This window comes from Embiotoca jacksoni, unplaced genomic scaffold (assembly GCF_022577435.1).
Source record: "Embiotoca jacksoni isolate LCO1_2020_lvr unplaced genomic scaffold, fEmbJac1.0.p SCAF_13, whole genome shotgun sequence".
Lineage (NCBI taxonomy): Eukaryota > Metazoa > Chordata > Actinopteri > Embiotocidae > Embiotoca > Embiotoca jacksoni.
The window spans coordinates 487501-505000 of record NW_027185263.1 but is presented as its reverse complement, the minus strand read 5'-3'; the positions used below and the strand labels follow the sequence as shown (position 1 = coordinate 505000).

At 47.1% G+C, this 17500-nt stretch overlaps 1 protein-coding gene across 4 annotated transcripts in view; it reads left to right on the top strand.

Moving 5' to 3' along the window:
- Window positions 1-14138, top strand: part of fgfr4 (fibroblast growth factor receptor 4) — a 15325-nt gene extending 1187 nt beyond the window's left edge. The window contains exons 2-21 of one of the 4 annotated variants that reach the window (XM_069145750.1): window positions 1530-1706; window positions 3165-3334; window positions 3412-3562; window positions 4321-4371; window positions 4908-5177; window positions 5258-5383; window positions 5472-5638; window positions 5728-5851; window positions 6491-6681; window positions 6760-6898; window positions 7001-7194; window positions 7291-7436; window positions 7677-7798; window positions 7903-8013; window positions 8135-8325; window positions 9768-9890; window positions 10211-10281; window positions 10434-10571; window positions 12079-12184; window positions 12697-14138. In XM_069145750.1, the coding sequence (XP_069001851.1) occupies window positions 1601-1706; window positions 3165-3334; window positions 3412-3562; window positions 4321-4371; window positions 4908-5177; window positions 5258-5383; window positions 5472-5638; window positions 5728-5851; window positions 6491-6681; window positions 6760-6898; window positions 7001-7194; window positions 7291-7436; window positions 7677-7798; window positions 7903-8013; window positions 8135-8325; window positions 9768-9890; window positions 10211-10281; window positions 10434-10571; window positions 12079-12184; window positions 12697-12855 (2856 nt within the window). In that variant the 5' untranslated portion in view covers window positions 1530-1600 and the 3' untranslated portion in view covers window positions 12856-14138. Of the gene's footprint in view, window positions 1-1199; window positions 1707-3164; window positions 3335-3411; window positions 3563-4320; window positions 4372-4907; window positions 5178-5257; window positions 5384-5471; window positions 5639-5727; window positions 5852-6490; window positions 6682-6759; window positions 6899-7000; window positions 7195-7290; window positions 7437-7676; window positions 7799-7902; window positions 8014-8134; window positions 8326-9767; window positions 9891-10210; window positions 10282-10433; window positions 10572-12078; window positions 12185-12696 lie in introns of all 4 variants that reach the window. The other 3 variants (XM_069145749.1, XM_069145748.1, XM_069145747.1) reach the window with 3 other exon arrangements.
- Window positions 14139-17500: the final 3362 nt, after the last annotated feature.

The window sequence follows — 17500 nt, the reverse complement described above, 5'->3', positions numbered from 1 at the left end:
GAAATAGTATAACTAATCAGAACCAATCAGAACCAATCAGAACTAATCAGAACCAATCAGAACCATCAGAACCAATCAGAACAAATCAGAACAAATCAGAACAAATCAGAACCAATTAGAACCATCAGAACCATCAGAACAAATCAGAACCAATCAGAACTAATCAGAACCCAGTAGAACCAATCAGAACCAGGAGAACTAATCAAAACCCAGTAGAAGCTATCAGAGTGCAGCAGCAGGAAAAAGTTTTCAGCCCTTAATTGAGAAAGAAAACGTTTCATTCAGAGAGCTGGTTCTTTAAATGTGTGTGTGTGTGTGTGTGTGTGTGTGTGTGTGTGTGTGTGTGTGTGTGTGTGTGTGTGTGTGTGTGTGTGTGTGTGTGTGTGTGCGTGTGTGTGTGTGTGTGTGTGTGTGTGTGTGAGTGTGTGAGTGTGCGTGTGTGTGTGTGTGTGAGTGTGTGTGTGTGTGTGTGTGTGTGTGTGTGTGTGTGTGTGTGTGTGTGTGTGTGTGTGTGTGTGTGAGTGTGTGAGTGTGCGTGTGTGTGTGTGTGTGTGTGTGTGTGAGTGTGTGAGTGTGCGTGTGTGTGGTTTGGTTCTGGCGCCTGAGTGCAGCTTGCAGCAGGAAAATCAGCGGATTGTTTCTTTAATTCTTCCAACCTGTATGAAGTTTGTTTTAAGGAGACATTTTTTTTTTATAAACAATAACTCTATAATTATAATATTATTCTGTCTTGTTGTCAGTTTTATCAGGTGAACTCCCCGTTTATTGATATTTAAGTTATAAATGTTGATATTTAAGTTGATGAAACGATCCAGTCGATATTTTAATGATTTTCAGGATCATAAATCTCAGATTCAGTTTCATATCTGTGATGAGCGTTTTCTGTTTTTTGTCTTCTGTGACAGTAAACTGAATATATTTCTATTTCTAGACTGTTTATTGGACAAAATAAGACATTTTAAGGCTCAAACACATTTAATAGAGCTAAGAAATAATAATTAAATTAATTAATAATGGTTATTAATAAAATAACTATAAAAAAAAGCAAAGTTTAGTAGTTTAATCAGCTCCTAATAAAAGACCTGCAGAATTAGGTATGAACTGATTTTTGAGACACTCTGTCCCTCCTGTCTCCCGTCTGTCCCTCCTGTCCGTCCCTCCTGTCTGTCCCTCCTGTCTCATGTCTCCTCGTCTCTCAGCAGCTCTTGAGTGTTTTCCCAGCGAGGATCCATTATGATCTGGGACAAATATCAGCACTGCTCCTTATTAATGTCTCCGGGACATTGTGAGGAGGACAGGAGGACAGGGGGACGGGAGGACAGGGGGACAGGAGGACAGTCAGCAGGACATCATGTCCTCTTTTTCCTCATCTGACCGAGTTTTTTAACCGTCTGGATTCAAACAGAACAGAAACGTTTGTGTCTTCATGTCAAGAATTCTGATAACCGGCTGCTTCCTGTTTGTTTGTTTGTTTGTTTGTTTGTCTGTTTGTTTGTTAGTCTGTCCATTTGTCTGTTTGTCCCCTGCAGGATCCAGGTTTCGGAACCTTGCAGCCGATGCCCACGAACATACACACACACACACAGGACTCGGCAGGAAGATGGCGAGGGTCCGCAGGTTCTCCGTGTTCTCCGTGTTCTGCGTTCTGCTGACGTGTTCGGTGGGCGGAGTCACGGCCAGAAACATCGACGAGTTCAGGACGAAAGGTAGGACCTCGAATGTTTGAAACTCTGTTTCCTGTTTCCCCTTCAGGAGGAAAGTGTGCGTTTGTGTGTCCGAACGTTTACGTGTGTATGTACGAATGTTTCGATGAGTCCATGAAGAAGAAGTTTGGTGGAGCTGGCAGGAAGTGGAGCTGGCAGGAAGTGGAGGAGCAGCAGTGAGGTGGAGGCTGATCTGTCAAGGCTGGGAAGTGTAAATGTGTCTGGTGCGTGCCAGCTGTGAGGAAGAGGAAGATGAAGAAACGTCTGTTATGAATCCTCCAGTTCAGATTCTGTCCGTCACCATCTTTGCTAGTTCGGAGCGGTTTGGAGCAGGAAGTGACCATATTTGGACGAGCTGGGGGAGGAGCCAGCGGTGGATCTGACCGATCTGACTGGAAACCTGACGATACTACGTCCCGCCCAACGATAGCTGTAACCTGACTGCACCACAGGCCTGTCAATCAAACAGACACGCCCCCAAAAACAGGTCTTCTTGAATCTTCTTTTCTAATGAATGAGGGATTATTTTCAGATGGACCTCCAGAAAACTAATAAGAAGGAGTGACTTTAGCTAACAACACCGAGATAACTGATGGACACATTTTATTCACTTTGGATTTGATGAGAGAAGTTGAATGGGAGTCTATGGAGCCGGAGGCTTTTTGGAGCCGACCTCTAGTGGCACTCGCTGGTATTGCAGCTGAAGACACTTCTGCATCGGAACCATTTTACAGACCTGAAGCTACAAACTCTTTTATATCCAGTCTGTGGTGAGACATCCATCCCGCTGCCAGCCGACTGGCGGTGTGTTTGTGTTGTTTATTGTTGTGTAGATATTGTGTATTGTTGTGTAGATATTGTGTATTGTTGTGAAGATATTGTGTAGTAGATATTGTGTAGATATTGTGTAGTAGATATTGTGTAGATATTGTATATTGTGTAGATATTGTGTAGATATTGTGTAGTAGATATTGTGTAGTAGATATTGTGTAGATATTGTGTAGTAGATATTGTGTAGTAGATATTGTGTAGATATTGTGTAGTAGATATTGTGTAGATATTGTATATTGTGTAGATATTCCCCCACTCCCTCGCTGACACTTCTCTGCTCAGAGTTCATCTCAGCGTCCTCGTCTCATTAACACTTTACAGTCAGAGCTTCTTCTTCATATGTTCTTCTATATTTTTGCTGCTGATGACTTCCTGATGTTCTGGACTCTAAACGGACTAAATGTTGACGTGTCAGCGTTTAAATCCTGCTGCTTTCCGTCTGTTTTTCTTTCTGTTGCTTCAATCAGCCGCTCTGATTTTCCTTTCTGTGTGTGTCTGTTTGTTTACCTGCGTTGTTCTCCGGCTCATTAGAGGAACAGATTTCCTTTCCACTAAACGCTCGCAGGACGCAACCAGACAGAAAATGAGTGGTTGTCGACCTTCCTCTGACTCCGCCCTCCTCTCCTCCAGATCTCCGGGTGTCCAGGTCTCTGATCGTACCCGGTTACCCAGAGAACACCACGGCGTTGGTGGGCAGTCAGGCCGAGATGCTGTGTAAAGTCCACCGGCCGGCGTCCACCAGGGTGCAGTGGCTGAGGTCAGAGGTCAGAGGGCCGGGGCGGAGCCTCAGAGCTCTGACGGTGAGAACAAACACCCCGCCGCTCCTCTCTCTGATTCATGGCGTTATAAAGATGTTTAATAACCCGTCTCTCTTCAGCCTCTGCAGAGCAACGCGTCCAAGCTGAATGTCCTCCATCTGTCCAACGTCACCGAGGAGGACGCAGGAGAGTTCATCTGCATGGCCGAGAGCTCCCACGCAGGACGGACGGTGCAGGCCATGCAGTCAGCGTGGCTCCACGTCCTGCCAGGTGACATCTGTCAGACGGCTTCCTGCCACATGTCCTTAAAAAAAACAACTCACTTTCAGGACGTTTACGTCACTTTTGGGAAATTTATGTCATTTTTAGAAAGTTTACATCGCTTTGATTGAATGTGATCTAAACAGCATCTGAAGCTCTTATTTTGAAGGGAGATGTTTTCTTTGTTTCTATATTCCATCACAGACGGTTTGTTCTGGAAAGATTCGTCACTTTAGACTCTTTTTATCACTTTGGTCTCCTTGATGGTTCTCTGAGTTCAACACAGGAAGAAAAACACTTTACAAGTCAGATATTTCTGGGATGTGCAGCAGGATTATTATCACAGGAAGTCGGCACAGATTACTCTTCAGCAGGAAGGTTGTAGAAACAATTCACAATTTATTTCCTTGAGTTGCAATTTTTGCTCATTTTTGCAATTTTACCGCAAAAATCCGCTGCAATATTAAACATGATCAAAACAATCACAAAAAACAACAACTCTGAAATCCTGGAGGGACCGTAAGCTAGTTACCAACATATTACTCTTTGTCAAGGAGATGGAAAATTAATAATTTTTTTTACGATTTTTGTAATTTTACTGTAAAAAAAACTTGATTAATTATGGCGCAAAATCAAAAACAATTTAATTGCAAAAAAACTCTGCGACCTCTTGGAGAGACTGATTTTATTCCATTGCTGTTTCACATCAATCAACCAAGTAAGCAATTATAAATTCTCTTTTCTAAACCACAACGTTTCGGTTACAGGTGTCATCATTTCCCAAACGGTGGAGCTGAGCGCTGCTGAAATCCCTTCAGGTAACTTCACTCTGAATGTTTTATCATCAGATCTCTAAAGCTCACACAGTTCCTCTATTTTTCATGAAGTGGAATAACTTGAGTTGATAAAGATTTCTGAACGTAAGAAGAGTTGGTGGCCGTCTGTGTGGGCTCTTCCTCCTTCTCCTCCTCCTCCCCCGGCTGTTACAAACCTCCCCTCTGATTTACTCTCCGTCCGCCGTCTCGCTGCTACGTGTTCATTAGCTCCGGCCTCTCGTCCTCCTCCTCTCCTTTCTTTCGCTCCTCTTTGGAGGGAGTTAGCGGTGTTAGCTCGATCGCTCTCAGGCCTGCAGTAATCTACAGAGGAACAAAAAGATGAAGAGGAGGAGGAGGAGGAGGGGTTTGAGTGGAGGAGGGTCGGGTCAGCCGGGCCTTCTGGTCTCCATGGTGATTTCATTGTGTGGATGTGGGGACGGGAGATAATGAGGGTTGAGAAGTTGAAGGTCACAGTTGCGTGGAGACGAAGGTCGAAGCAGAAAGAAAACAAAGAGAAATAAACTGCAGCGTTCCAACAGATGTTCTGGAGGATCTGAGCGAGGACACGTCGGAGCACCTCCTGCTGGAGCCGGGCAACGTCCTGAAGCTGCGCTGCGACGGGAGCTCGCGGCCCGGCATGGCGGTGAACTGGTACAAGGAGGGCGTCCGGGTCCTGCCCACGCCCCGCATACAGATGCGCGGCGCCGTCGTGGAGATTGCCGACGTCACCTACGAGGATTCGGGCGTTTACGTGTGCGTTCTCCGAGGAACCAAAGAGCCCGTGAGGAACTTCACCATCACTGTGGCAGGTGAGGAACCAACAGCTGGTTGAACAGGTGAAGTTTATGGTTTTTCTGTCCGTCTCTAATTTGTCGTTTCATGTGCGCAGACTCGTTGGGGTCCGGCGACGATGACGATGATGAGGACGAAGGCCTGGAGGACGAAGGCCTGGAGGACGAAGGCCTGGAGGACTCGTTGGCCGAAACAGAAAACGACCAGGTTTACTTCTCCAGAGGTGCGTTCGCTCGTTCGCTTGTTTGCTCTTTGAGAAATTGTCCCAACTTGACCTCCAGGTTTCAATCGGCTGCTCTCCGTCCTCGCAGGTCCGTACTGGACTCACACCCAGCGCATGGAGAAGAAGCTGTACGCCGTTCCTGCGGGGAACACGGTGAAGTTCCGCTGCCCGGCGATGGGAAGCCCGATGCCGAACATCCGCTGGCTCAAAAACGGACGCGAGTTCAAAGGCGAGCACCGAATCGGCGGCATCAAGGTGAGTCGGGCGAACGACCTCCCGACTGCTTCATAAAGACTTCGGTCTCTCGATCTTCCCGTTTACGTGTCCTTGTGTTCCTTTGGCAGCTGAGACACCAGCACTGGAGCCTGGTGATGGAGAGCGTCGTGCCCTCAGATCGAGGAAACTACACCTGCGTGGTGGAGAACAGATACGGATCCATCGCTCACAGCTACGTCCTCGATGTCCTCGGTAAGACGTGGATCTGGGCTGAAGGTTTGGTTTCAGACAGACGGAGCTGCAGTCAGCACTTGTTGAAAAAGCATCCAGTCACGGAGGGTGGGTGGTGGTGGTGGTGGTGGGGGGGTCACGGAGGGGGTGAGGAGAAGGTGACAGGGGCGCCTGATGTCGGCTGTGGCGGCCAGGATGTGGACGGTCAGGCGTCCGCTCCGGTTTTCTACCTGACTTGTGATGAGAGCCGAAGCAGGCGGCGGATTGTTTGTTCGTTTGTTGGCTGTCCGTCCACCGCCGGGTCAGTTTCCGACTAACGAGGCAACTAACGAGATCAGAGCGCGAGAGTGACCGCAGATCAAAGGGAACGGCGACAAAGAGGCGCGCTAATGGAAGCGGTTTTCATCCCGGAGCGACGTTTCCTGGTCCGCTGCCAGCTCAGAAACACATTAAAGCTGACAGACACAATCGCTGACCGTTTGAAGACGTTTGTTTACAAAGCGCTCGCGTTTGTCGGCTGTTGAATATCTGCGTGTTTCCAGCCGCTGCTCTCTTTGATTCCCGCCGACACCGATTCCTGTCCATGTTTCTCTGGGAAAGACGGTTAAATGAGGACTGAAATCCCTTCAGTGTTTCTGAGCCGCCTCGTGTCTCCTGCAGAGCGTTCGCCCCACCGGCCCATCCTGCAGGCCGGCCTGCCCGCCAACACCACGGCGGTGGTGGGCAGCGATGTGCAGTTCCACTGTAAGGTCTACAGCGACGCCCAGCCTCACATCCAGTGGCTCAAGCACATCGAGAGGAACGGCAGTCGCTACGGGCCCGACGGGACTCCCTACGTCCAGGTGCTCAAGGTTGGTACCGCAACACGGCCGATGATTTAACTAGAAGAAGAAAGTCCTTCGTTTAAATCCTCGCTTTGTTTGGTGCAGACCGGCAGTCTGAACATGTCGGAGGTGGAAGTGCTCTACCTGTCCAAGGTGACCGTGCAGGATGCCGGAGAATACACCTGTCTGGCCGGGAACTCGATCGGCTTCGCCCACCAGTCCGCCTGGCTCACCGTCCTCTCGGGTACGGACGCGACTGAAGGCTGCGTGACGACAACAGACTCGTTTCAAAGTTTGAACGTTGGTGTCTGCATGTGGTTTTGATGGATTTTCCCGGTTCCTGCAGAGGAGGAAGCGGCAGACGCCATGGACACCATGGAGACCAAGTACACCGACATCATCATCTACGCCTGCGGGTTCCTGGCTCTGATCATGGCCGTCATCATCGTGGTGCTGTGTCGGATGCAGGTCCATCCAACACGGGAGCCGTTCGATGCGCTGCCGGTCCAGAAGCTTTCCAAATTCCCTCTTCGCAGACAGGTACGTCTGTTCGTGGAAAACATTATCCAACCGCATCCTGAAACCTTCCTGTCTGTTCCCCAACTAAAGCCTCTTCTTCTGCTTCTCCTCCTTCAGTACTCAGTGGAGTCCAACTCGTCGGGGAAGTCCAGTGCGTCTCTGATGAGGGTTGCTCGCCTCTCGTCCAGCTGTTCGCCGATGCTGGCCGGAGTCATGGAGTTCGAGCTGCCCTACGACCCGGTCTGGGAGTTCCAGAGGGAGAAGTAAGACTTCTGTTTACACATTTCATTTTGTTATAAAAGATTCCTGCCTTTTGCAAAGAGCATGTTTCTCCTCTGAGTTTAGTTTGGCTGCTGGGACTCGCATCATGTGGAGACCTAAAAAGAAACGAACCCGCAGCTCATTTCTGGCTCCGTCCAACCTGTAGTTAAAGAAACCAGACCTCCAAATTATGGATCTGTACAGTTCTTATTTGGACATACTTTCTCTGCTCCTCTCTCTAGTTTAACTTTGGGCAAACCTCTGGGAGAAGGCTGCTTCGGTCAGGTGGTCAGAGCCGAGGCCTACGGCATCAACAAGGAGGGTTTGGAACAAGCTGCCACGGTGGCCGTCAAGATGCTCAAAGGTAGGAACAAAGAAAAAGAGAAGAAAACACGTCGTGAGGTTTGTTTTATGTCTTCTGACTGTGAGGATGATCGACTAAACCGACAACGTTCGCTCCCCCCTCAGATGACGCCACAGATAAAGACCTGGCCGACCTGATCTCAGAGATGGAGCTGATGAAGGTGATGGACAAACACAAGAACATCATCAACCTGCTGGGAGTCTGCACACAGGACGGTGAGCACAACGCTAACCTACACTGGAGACTGTTCCCTCCTTGGTGGTCCCGAGCCTCCAGGCTGAAAACAGCCCTGTCCTAAATCCTGTTTGTGCCCCCCCCCCCCCCCTTCCCCTCCAGGCCCTCTATATGTGCTGGTGGAGTACGCCTCCAAAGGCAGTCTGAGGGAGTACCTGCGGGCCCGCCGGCCTCCAGGCATGGATTACACCTTTGATGTGACCAAAGTGCCTGAGGAGCAGCTCACCTTCAAAGACCTGCTGTCCTGCGCCTACCAGGTGGCCCGGGGGATGGAGTACCTGGCCTCCAAGAGGGTACGTTCACTTTAAAGACTTCTAGTAATAGAAGAAGAAGCATTAGAGGCTGTAAATCATCGTTGACCCAAATAAGAAGGAAAAGCCTCACAGTTTGCTTTTAAAGTCTTCAGACTCCTCCCGAACTCTGCTGACACCATGCATGCTACGCTCCTACATCGATAAACCGGCTGCTGATTTATGTTTCCACTGCTGTCAATCAAACTCTGCTTTACTTCTATTTTCGTGGTTTAATCGGACATTTTGGGAAAGTTTTAGTAGCCTGACTGTCACTCGCTGCTCTGAAGGGAAGAACGATATTTGATTTGATGAGATGAATCTACGACAGAAGCAGTTTAGTTTCCAGCTCTTTGAATGTTTCTGCTGCATGTTTACATATCAAACACGTCTGAAGCGTGTCCGGTCGTAGAGGAACACGTCTGAACCTTCATGGAAGACGCTTCGGGCCGACAGCGACATGGGATCGGTTTCTTTGTGTGTTTTTCGGGTCGATCGGCCCGGTCCAGACTCAGGATGGCAGCACCAGCTGCTTCGTCTGTCCCTTTCTTTCTTTCTCCCCGTCCCCACCCCCTCCTGTTTCTACTCCTTTCATTTTCCCAGCATGCCCTCTGTTTGTGCGCTCCTTATCAACACGTCTCTTTGTGTGCCAGCCGGTGTCTCCGACGGGCATTCCTGAGCAGAGAGAAGCTCCGGTCCTGTTTACTCTTCCCCGTCCATCTGTCCGTCCCCTGGTTGCAGGGCTTTGTCCTTTTTAAGCGCCGCCATAAATCTGTTAGCAAACAGGCAGCCGAGCCCTCGTCTGGGTGTCGGCATCGGGTTTCTGGCTCGACGGCCTCCGAAGAATGCAGCAGTCTGGAGACTAACCCTCCATTATGGGAGACCCACAAACCAAGACTGGTTCATTTCGCACGTCCCCACAAACCCCACGTCTATTTCCAATGAAAACCAAAATAAACTTAATGACATCCATTCAATGTGGGCAAACTCTGCTTTCTTTTTTCCTCCCAGAGGTCTGTTTTTTTCTTGGACCTCCAGGATTTCTATATAAAGACGTTGTATTTTTGTGGCGTTCTCTAAAATGAGACGCCGTGTGTTGACTTTAGACTCCGAGTCTTTTCATTTTTGGAGTGAATCATTTCTACCTCCGTGTTTTTACCCGATCTCTCCAAACCGCAGCCTGAGTCCGACCGGTCGAAACTCAAAAAGGGCTTTTCATAATATAAAAACTAAGATAATAAAATTTAATTTGACCTTCTTGTTAAGGCCAAGACTATAAATGTAATGAAACCAAAAAAAAAAAAGAAAGGAGGAAACGTTCGGCCTGCTTTTCACATTCGTCTTTAAATCTGGGAAACCACAAACATTTAAACGTCTAATCTTCAAATCTGAAGCTCCTGTTTGGTCGTCGTCGGTCTTTAATTCACTCTCTTCTCCCTCCGCAGTGCATCCACAGAGATCTGGCAGCCAGGAACGTCCTGGTGACGGAGGACAACGTGATGAAGATCGCCGACTTTGGCCTGGCAAGAGGAGTCCACCAGATCGACTACTACAAGAAAACCACCAACGTGAGTGGCGCTCTCTGGCTTCGTGTTTTCAGGAACTTCGCGAAAGATAGAAGTAGTTTTAGTTTTGCCGACTCTGACCTTTAACCCCCTGAAGGAGAAGTGAGGTGTCGGTATTATTCAGGTTAGTTCACTGGTCGGGATGGAAGCGGTTTGTTTGTGAGCTTCGTTCCGCTGAGCTTTAAGACAGATGTCTGATGTTGTCCTCTGACTGGCAGCGGACTTAATGGGACTTAATTAGAAAAGAGTGGCTGCGGGCGGGGGGGGGGGGGTTAGTTAGTTAGTTACCGTGGAGGTCTGACATGTCCTCGTCCGCTCTGCAGGGCCGGCTGCCGGTGAAGTGGATGGCGCCGGAGGCCTTGTTCGACCGAGTCTACACCCACCAGAGCGACGTGTAAGTCCAACTTCTCTGAAAATGAAAAACGCGCTTTAAACCAAAGAATTCCAACAAAACGAATCCCAAAGATCTTCTGTGATGTTCTCTAAACGCTTCCTCCAACCTACTAAATGCTCGTACCTGCCCGTTAACTCCCCGTCTGTCTGCAGGTGGTCGTTCGGGGTGCTGATGTGGGAGATCTTCACGCTGGGAGGTTCCCCGTACCCCGGCATCCCCGTGGAGGAGCTGTTCAAGCTGCTGAAGGAAGGACACCGCATGGACAAACCCTCCAACTGCACACATGAACTGTAAGCAGGACCGAGCTACGTTTACATCCCAGCAGACGGAGACCATGTCAGCCACAAACAGAACCCGAGCGCTCCCTGGAAGTCTGATTCTGTCGAGCACCGTCCGAGTTTGGCGCCGGATCTCCTCCACGGAGTCAAAACGTCGTTCAGCTCCGACTTCATTTTGAACGACATTGTGTTTAAAGTCGCTTCGCATGAGAAGCTTTTCTAATTTGAATTATGACTGACTGAGAAACACAAACAGTTCAAGTCGGAAATATTTGCGGTGAGAAATATGACGGTCTGGGCCTTTAAACGTGGCTTGGAAAGAAACATTTATTTGGTTTGACCTCAAAACAATTTCTAGTTTAATACCACAAGGAGCCAGTTATTGTTGGATGAAGACCACCAGGTTTTTTTAGATGAAACTCCGCTGCATCAGAGAACAAGTTTCTCAGAGAGAGAGTTTGAGATCGACTCATTCACACATTTACACATTTACACATTTATACATTTACACATTCACACATTTACACATTTACACATTTAAACATTTACACATTTAAACATTTATACATTTATACATTTATACATTTATACATTTACACAAACGCTTTACGGGAACATTTGTGATTTCACCACCGACCTGAAACTGGAGCAGACAAACATCAGGTTTTGGGGAAACATTTTTGAGCAACAAAATCTTTAACACGCGGGTGTGTTGTCATGTTGGAGAAGCCCGTTGCCATGGTGACACAGTTCAGGTGGTTTGTGTTCTCTGGGTTTCCAAAGACGCAGCAACAGACAGGAAACTGAAACAAAGTGACAAAGAGGGAAGAAGAGCACACAGACTAAATACAGCAGGGAGGGAAGGACAACGAGGGACAGGTGGAACTAATCAGGGGGCGGGGCCAACAATCATACAAAGGACAGGAAGTGAAAACAAAGACAGACAACAAGAGGTGAGTCTTTTCAAAATAAAACAGGAAGCACCAAACCCAGACTGACCTGAAGACTACGAACCAGAACAGAAGCTCAGAAGGTCCCGGTGGAACTCGGTGTTGACAGTCTGACTCTGGGGGACCAATTCATGGTGACACAAAGAAAACCCAGCTGGTGTCTCCTTCAGTCTTGGACAGTGAAGCTCCACCCCTTTTGACACGCCGAATCAGGCGTGTTGAAGATTTTATTCCCAAAAATATTGTTTCTCTGCTCCAGTTTCAGGTTTCCATGGTGACATCACAGATGTTCTCGTACCGGCGGTCACGTTAACGTGTTGAACTCAGTGATGATGATGATGATGAAGAGACGACACTCTGAATTCTTCCTCATGAAGGTTGTTGATCTTCCGTGTTGCATCACCGTGCTGCGTTCAGGAACCGAGTCTATCGATCACACCTCGTATCGTCTCGTTTCCTTCTAGATCAGAGCTGACCGACATGATTATTTCAAACAGGTTATTTTACCGTTGTCTTACCGAATATGATGCAACAGATCGTTGAGATGATGTCGTGTTTTTTCCTCGTAGCTACATGATGATGCGTGAATGCTGGCATGCGGTCCCGACCCAGAGACCGACCTTCAAACAGCTGGTGGAGGAGCTGGACAAAGGGCTGCTGTCCATCTCTGACGAGGTGGGCGTCGACACACACACACACACACACACACACACACACACACACACACACACACACACACAAACACACACACACACACACACACACTCACACTCACACACACACACAAACACACACACACACACACACTCACACACACACACAAACACACAAACACACACAAACACACACACACACACACAAACACACACACACACACACACACACACACACACAAACACACACACACACACACACACACACTCACACTCACACACACACACACACAAACACACACACACACACACACTCACACACACACACAAACACACAAACACACACACACACACAAACACACACACACACACACACAAACACACACACACACACACACACACACACACACACACACACACACACACTCACAAACCGAACAATATTCTGCGACAACGTTAAACGAGCAGCGTTTGTTTGTTGATAAATGTACAGAAATCTAAATGCTTCTATGACCCCCCCCCCCCCTCCCCCAGTACTTGGACCTGTCCACGCCGTTTGAACAGTACTCCCCGTCATGCGAGGACACTTCCAGCTCCTGCTCGTCCGACAACGACTCAGTTTTTACCCACGATGCCTTGTCCACCGACCCCTGCCTGCTGGGCTACCAGGACGCCAAGGCGACTCTCCGGTAGGAACGGTGGAGAACCGGAGAACCGAAGGTCCACCGCCGCACAAAGCTTTTATTCTCACCATGTTTTCTATCGGACCTCCGACACACCGAGGCCGGTTCTTCTTCACGCGATGGAAGTTGGAAGACAAACAGGACGCGGTGCTTCGTGCCGTCGGTGCCAGCGGACAGTCGGAACGTTTTCAAAGCGGCGGCACCGAACCGGACGGACGAAGACAAAATGCTTCGTACCAACCGAAGCGACAGACGGACTTAAAAGACTTTTCAACAAAAATAAAACAAACAAACAAAAACGATTTATTTTGCTATGATAAAAAAAACAACTTAGAAATGGATTGTTAAATATAAATCTCTCTATATAAGATTATTTTACTTTTGTGTTACTTATTTAAAGAGAAAACAGTCTTAAATCTCAGGATGTCTCGAGATAAGAAGTGCCTGAACTGACGGATCTCCTGTGAATATATTAGAAATATTAAAATATTGTATGTACATATCAGCAGCAGAAAGACGATTGCCTTTTATAAATTATTCTGAAAAAAACAAAATGAAGGTTATTGGAGGAGTTCAACCAAGTGCCAAACAAACGTTTTCACTGTCTGCAGCTTCTTTCTGAAACACCAGCGATGTTATTCACCTTACATACGAGAAAAATACTAAACCCCGACAACACGCTGCTCACAGCTGGTTTGGATGACAAATATTTTTATTTGAATTATGAACGACAAAGAAACACGAAGCAGCTTCGAAAACTTTCGGGATGAAACCTCTGTTGGACCTTCCTGTTTAATACCAGAGTTTTGTTGTTATTATTGCTGCTGTTGGACGAAGACCTCTCCGTTCTCAGGTCTTGAGAACCGGATCTGGACCGGGTCCGGATCGGATCTGGACCAGGTCTGGACCGGGTCTGGACCGGGTCCGGAGTCTCAGAAACTCAGAAGTTTTGTGAGTCTGACTTGTTTCCACCTGAACTTTCTTGCATCGTTGGTCTTTGTGTGACAACAACTCTCAGTTTTTCTGGGACGGTGTGGACAGACGTTAACATGAGGACTCTGTGGGGACCTGGAGGGGGGGCGGGGAGGGGGACTGAATGTGAAAGCCTGTGATTGATTTCAAATAGAGGAGGAGGGGGAGGGAGCCTCCTTTGTCTGGCGGTAACCCTTCACCCCACCCAATCTGCTGCCGAGGGGTCCTCAGGTCCTCAGCCTGGCCGGACAATGGAGGCTTTGCAGGCTTAATGGGTGTGACTGCGGACCAGAGGGAGCTGTGGGGGGGATCTGTGGGGCTCTAAGGGGGGTGAGGTGTGTGTGTGTGTGGGAGGGGGGGGGGGAGCCTCTGGGCACATCGTTTGGGTTTGTGTGCAAATGAAGAGGCTCTTATTATGGAAATGTCTCCTCTTCTCTCCCCAAAGTCCCCCTATCTTGATCCCTGCAGCCACCATCTTTTTTAAATTACAAATCTTAACTCCGATTGGACCAGCTGCAGGCTGTCCCCCCCCCCCCCCCCCTCCCCACCGGGTGGCTCCGCCTCCTCAGTCCACAGACACAACAACCACGCAAACAAAAGTTTTTTTTTAATGAAACTGAATGATCTGCAGGTTCAGGGTGTCCACGTGTCCAGCTGTTTATTAAAAATGGAGGGTTTCATCCCAGAAAGCTTCAACTTCCTGTTCGTCAGCAGACGGCTCATTTTCTCATTTATCTGCAGTTCATGTTGTCGGTCGTCATCTTGGAATATTTTTTACATTCCTGCTCTTCTCCCGACTGTAAACAATCACAGCGTTCGGAAACATTTCCTCAAGAGAATTATTTTAGAAATATTTAATTTATTTGTTTATTGTTTTGTTTTTATATGAAATAAAGTATAATTTAAAATAAAACAGCTCTGTGTCCTCGCCTGTCTGTGTACAAAAAGATACAGTTCACGATCAACCATCGTCTAGCAGTGACGCAATCGTTAGTTTGTGAACCTGACTGCACCACAGACCTGTCAATCAAACAGACACGCCCCCAAAAAACACCTTTTTGAAGCTCATTTTCAAATTAATAACAGATTATTTTCAGATTTTCAGAAAAGAGTTTGTATCTTCAGGTCTGTAAAATGGTTCTGATCCAGAAGTGTCTTCAGCTGCAATACCAGCGAGTGCCACTAGAGGTCGGCTCCAAAAAGCCTCCGGCTCCATAGACTCCCATTCAACTTCTCTCATCAAATCCAAAGTGAATAAAATGTGTCCATCAGTTATCTCGGTGTTGTTAGCTAAAGTCACTCCTTCTTATTAGTTTTCTGGAGGTCCATCTGAAAATAATCCCTCATTCATTAGAAAAGAAGATTCAAGAAGACCTGTTTTTGGGGGCGTGTCTGTTTGATTGACAGGCCTGTGGTACAGTCAGGTTACAGCTATCGGTGGGCGGGACGTAGTATCGTCAGGTTTCCAATCAGATCGGTCAGATCCACCTCTGGCTCCTCCCCCAGCTTGTCCAAATATGGTCACTTCCTGCTCCAAACCACTCCGAACTAGCAAAGATGGTGACGGACAGAATCTGAACTGGAGGATTCATAACGTTCACAAACCAACGATGACATCACTGATGGTTGATGACATCACTGATGGATGATGACATCACTGATGGCTGCTGATTGGACCTGAAAGATTTAAAATGTATTTCTTAAAGACAAAAAAACATACGCGACAAACACTCAGAAACACTTTTACACACACATTCTCTTCTTCTACTCTGTTTTAGCATATTTTTACAAACACAACACACACACACACACACACACACACACACACACACACACACACACACACACACACACACTCTCTCTCTCCTCCCTCCTGGCTTCCTGTCTCCCTGCAGCCTGAAAGCCGAGCCAAATCAATTAGTCTGTAGAAATTACAGAGCAATAAATAACGTGGGCCAGTCGGAGACGGGTGGAGACGGGCGGAGGGGAACCAGAGTTATGGGGCCCCTCCTGTCTGCGTGTGCAGTTCAGGACGTCGGGGCCTCCGACCCCTGACAACATCACAATAAGGGCCTTTTACACACTTCACTTCAAGATGTTTACGTCCGGTTCAATGGGAAAAATAAAATACGGAGGCAGACCTCATTTTATAGAAACAGACGGCTCAAACTCTATTTAGTGTTCATTTAAAATATCTATTTTTTTATGCAGACATTAACGTGGGCTCCTGTGGTGGTGGTGGTGGGGGGTGTTAACTGTAGACAGCTACAGTTTCAGGGTGTCGGGCTGCCCGTGACCTTGGGCTTTTCCTCCGATGTCACCTGATCCGGCCTGTTGCACACTGTCAAATCATTTCTCTGTGTCCAACACACACACACACACACACACACACACACACACACACACACACACACACACACACACACACACACACTCTTAGTCACACATTCAAAACCTAAAAATGAGATATTAGAAGTCACCATTTCCCTGTTAGAGTTGTTCGTCTTACATGCTGGAGTCTCGTGATATTGGTTGAAGTCCTGGAGAACACGTATGATGCACATGCAAAAAAGTTTACAAACAATTATCAATAATGCAGATTTGTAATGATTTCCGTTATTGAATTCAACATCATCCGGCTGGTTTAATGGACTCCACCGTGGAGCCACGTGGTCGCCGGCTGCTCTCAGTGTTAACTGAACATCCAGCGTCCTCTCTTCATGTTCTTATCACCCCACAGACACAATCACAAATACTTTCTGCTGGTCAACAGATAAAAGGAGGCCAACAAACACTGCACACACATTCAGAAGCCCTGTACTGTGTGTGTGTGTGTGTGTGTGTGTGTGTGCGTGTGTGTGTGTGTGTGTGTGTGTGTGTGTGTGTTGCAGTTAAACTTTAAACAGAGATAAACAGAGTGTCTCCGTCCTCTGATCTGACAGTTACAGAAGGTTTTGTCCCACGTGAGGACGATTCTTCAGACTGAAGACGCAGATTGTCTACGGTTCTACAGATTTACTGAAAACCACCACGAAATACAGCAAACTACACCGAGACTGGTCCAAACTACAGACTGGATATAAAACTACAGACTGGATATAAAACTACAGACTGGATATAAAACCACAGACTGGATATAAAACTACAGACTGGATAGAAAACTACATACTGGATATAAAACTACAGACTGGATAGAAAACTACAAACTGTATATAAAACTACATACTGGATATAAAACTACAGACTGGATATAAAACTACAGACTGGATATAAAACTACAGACTGGATAGAAAACTACAAACTGGATATAAAACTACATACTGGGTATAAAACACAGACTGGATATAAAACACAGACTGGATATAAAACCACAGACTGGATATAAAACTACAGACTGGATAGAAAACTACAAACTGTATATAAAACTACATACTGGATATAAAACACAGACTGGATATAAAACACAGACTGGATATAAAACCACAGACTGGATATAAAACTACAGACTGGATATAAAACTACAGACTGGATATAAAATACAGACTTGATATAAAACTACAAACTGGATATAAAACTACATACTGGATATAAAACTACAGGCTGGATATAAAACCCAGACTGGATATAAAACACAGACTGGATATAAAACTACAGACTGAATATAAAACACAGACTGGATATAA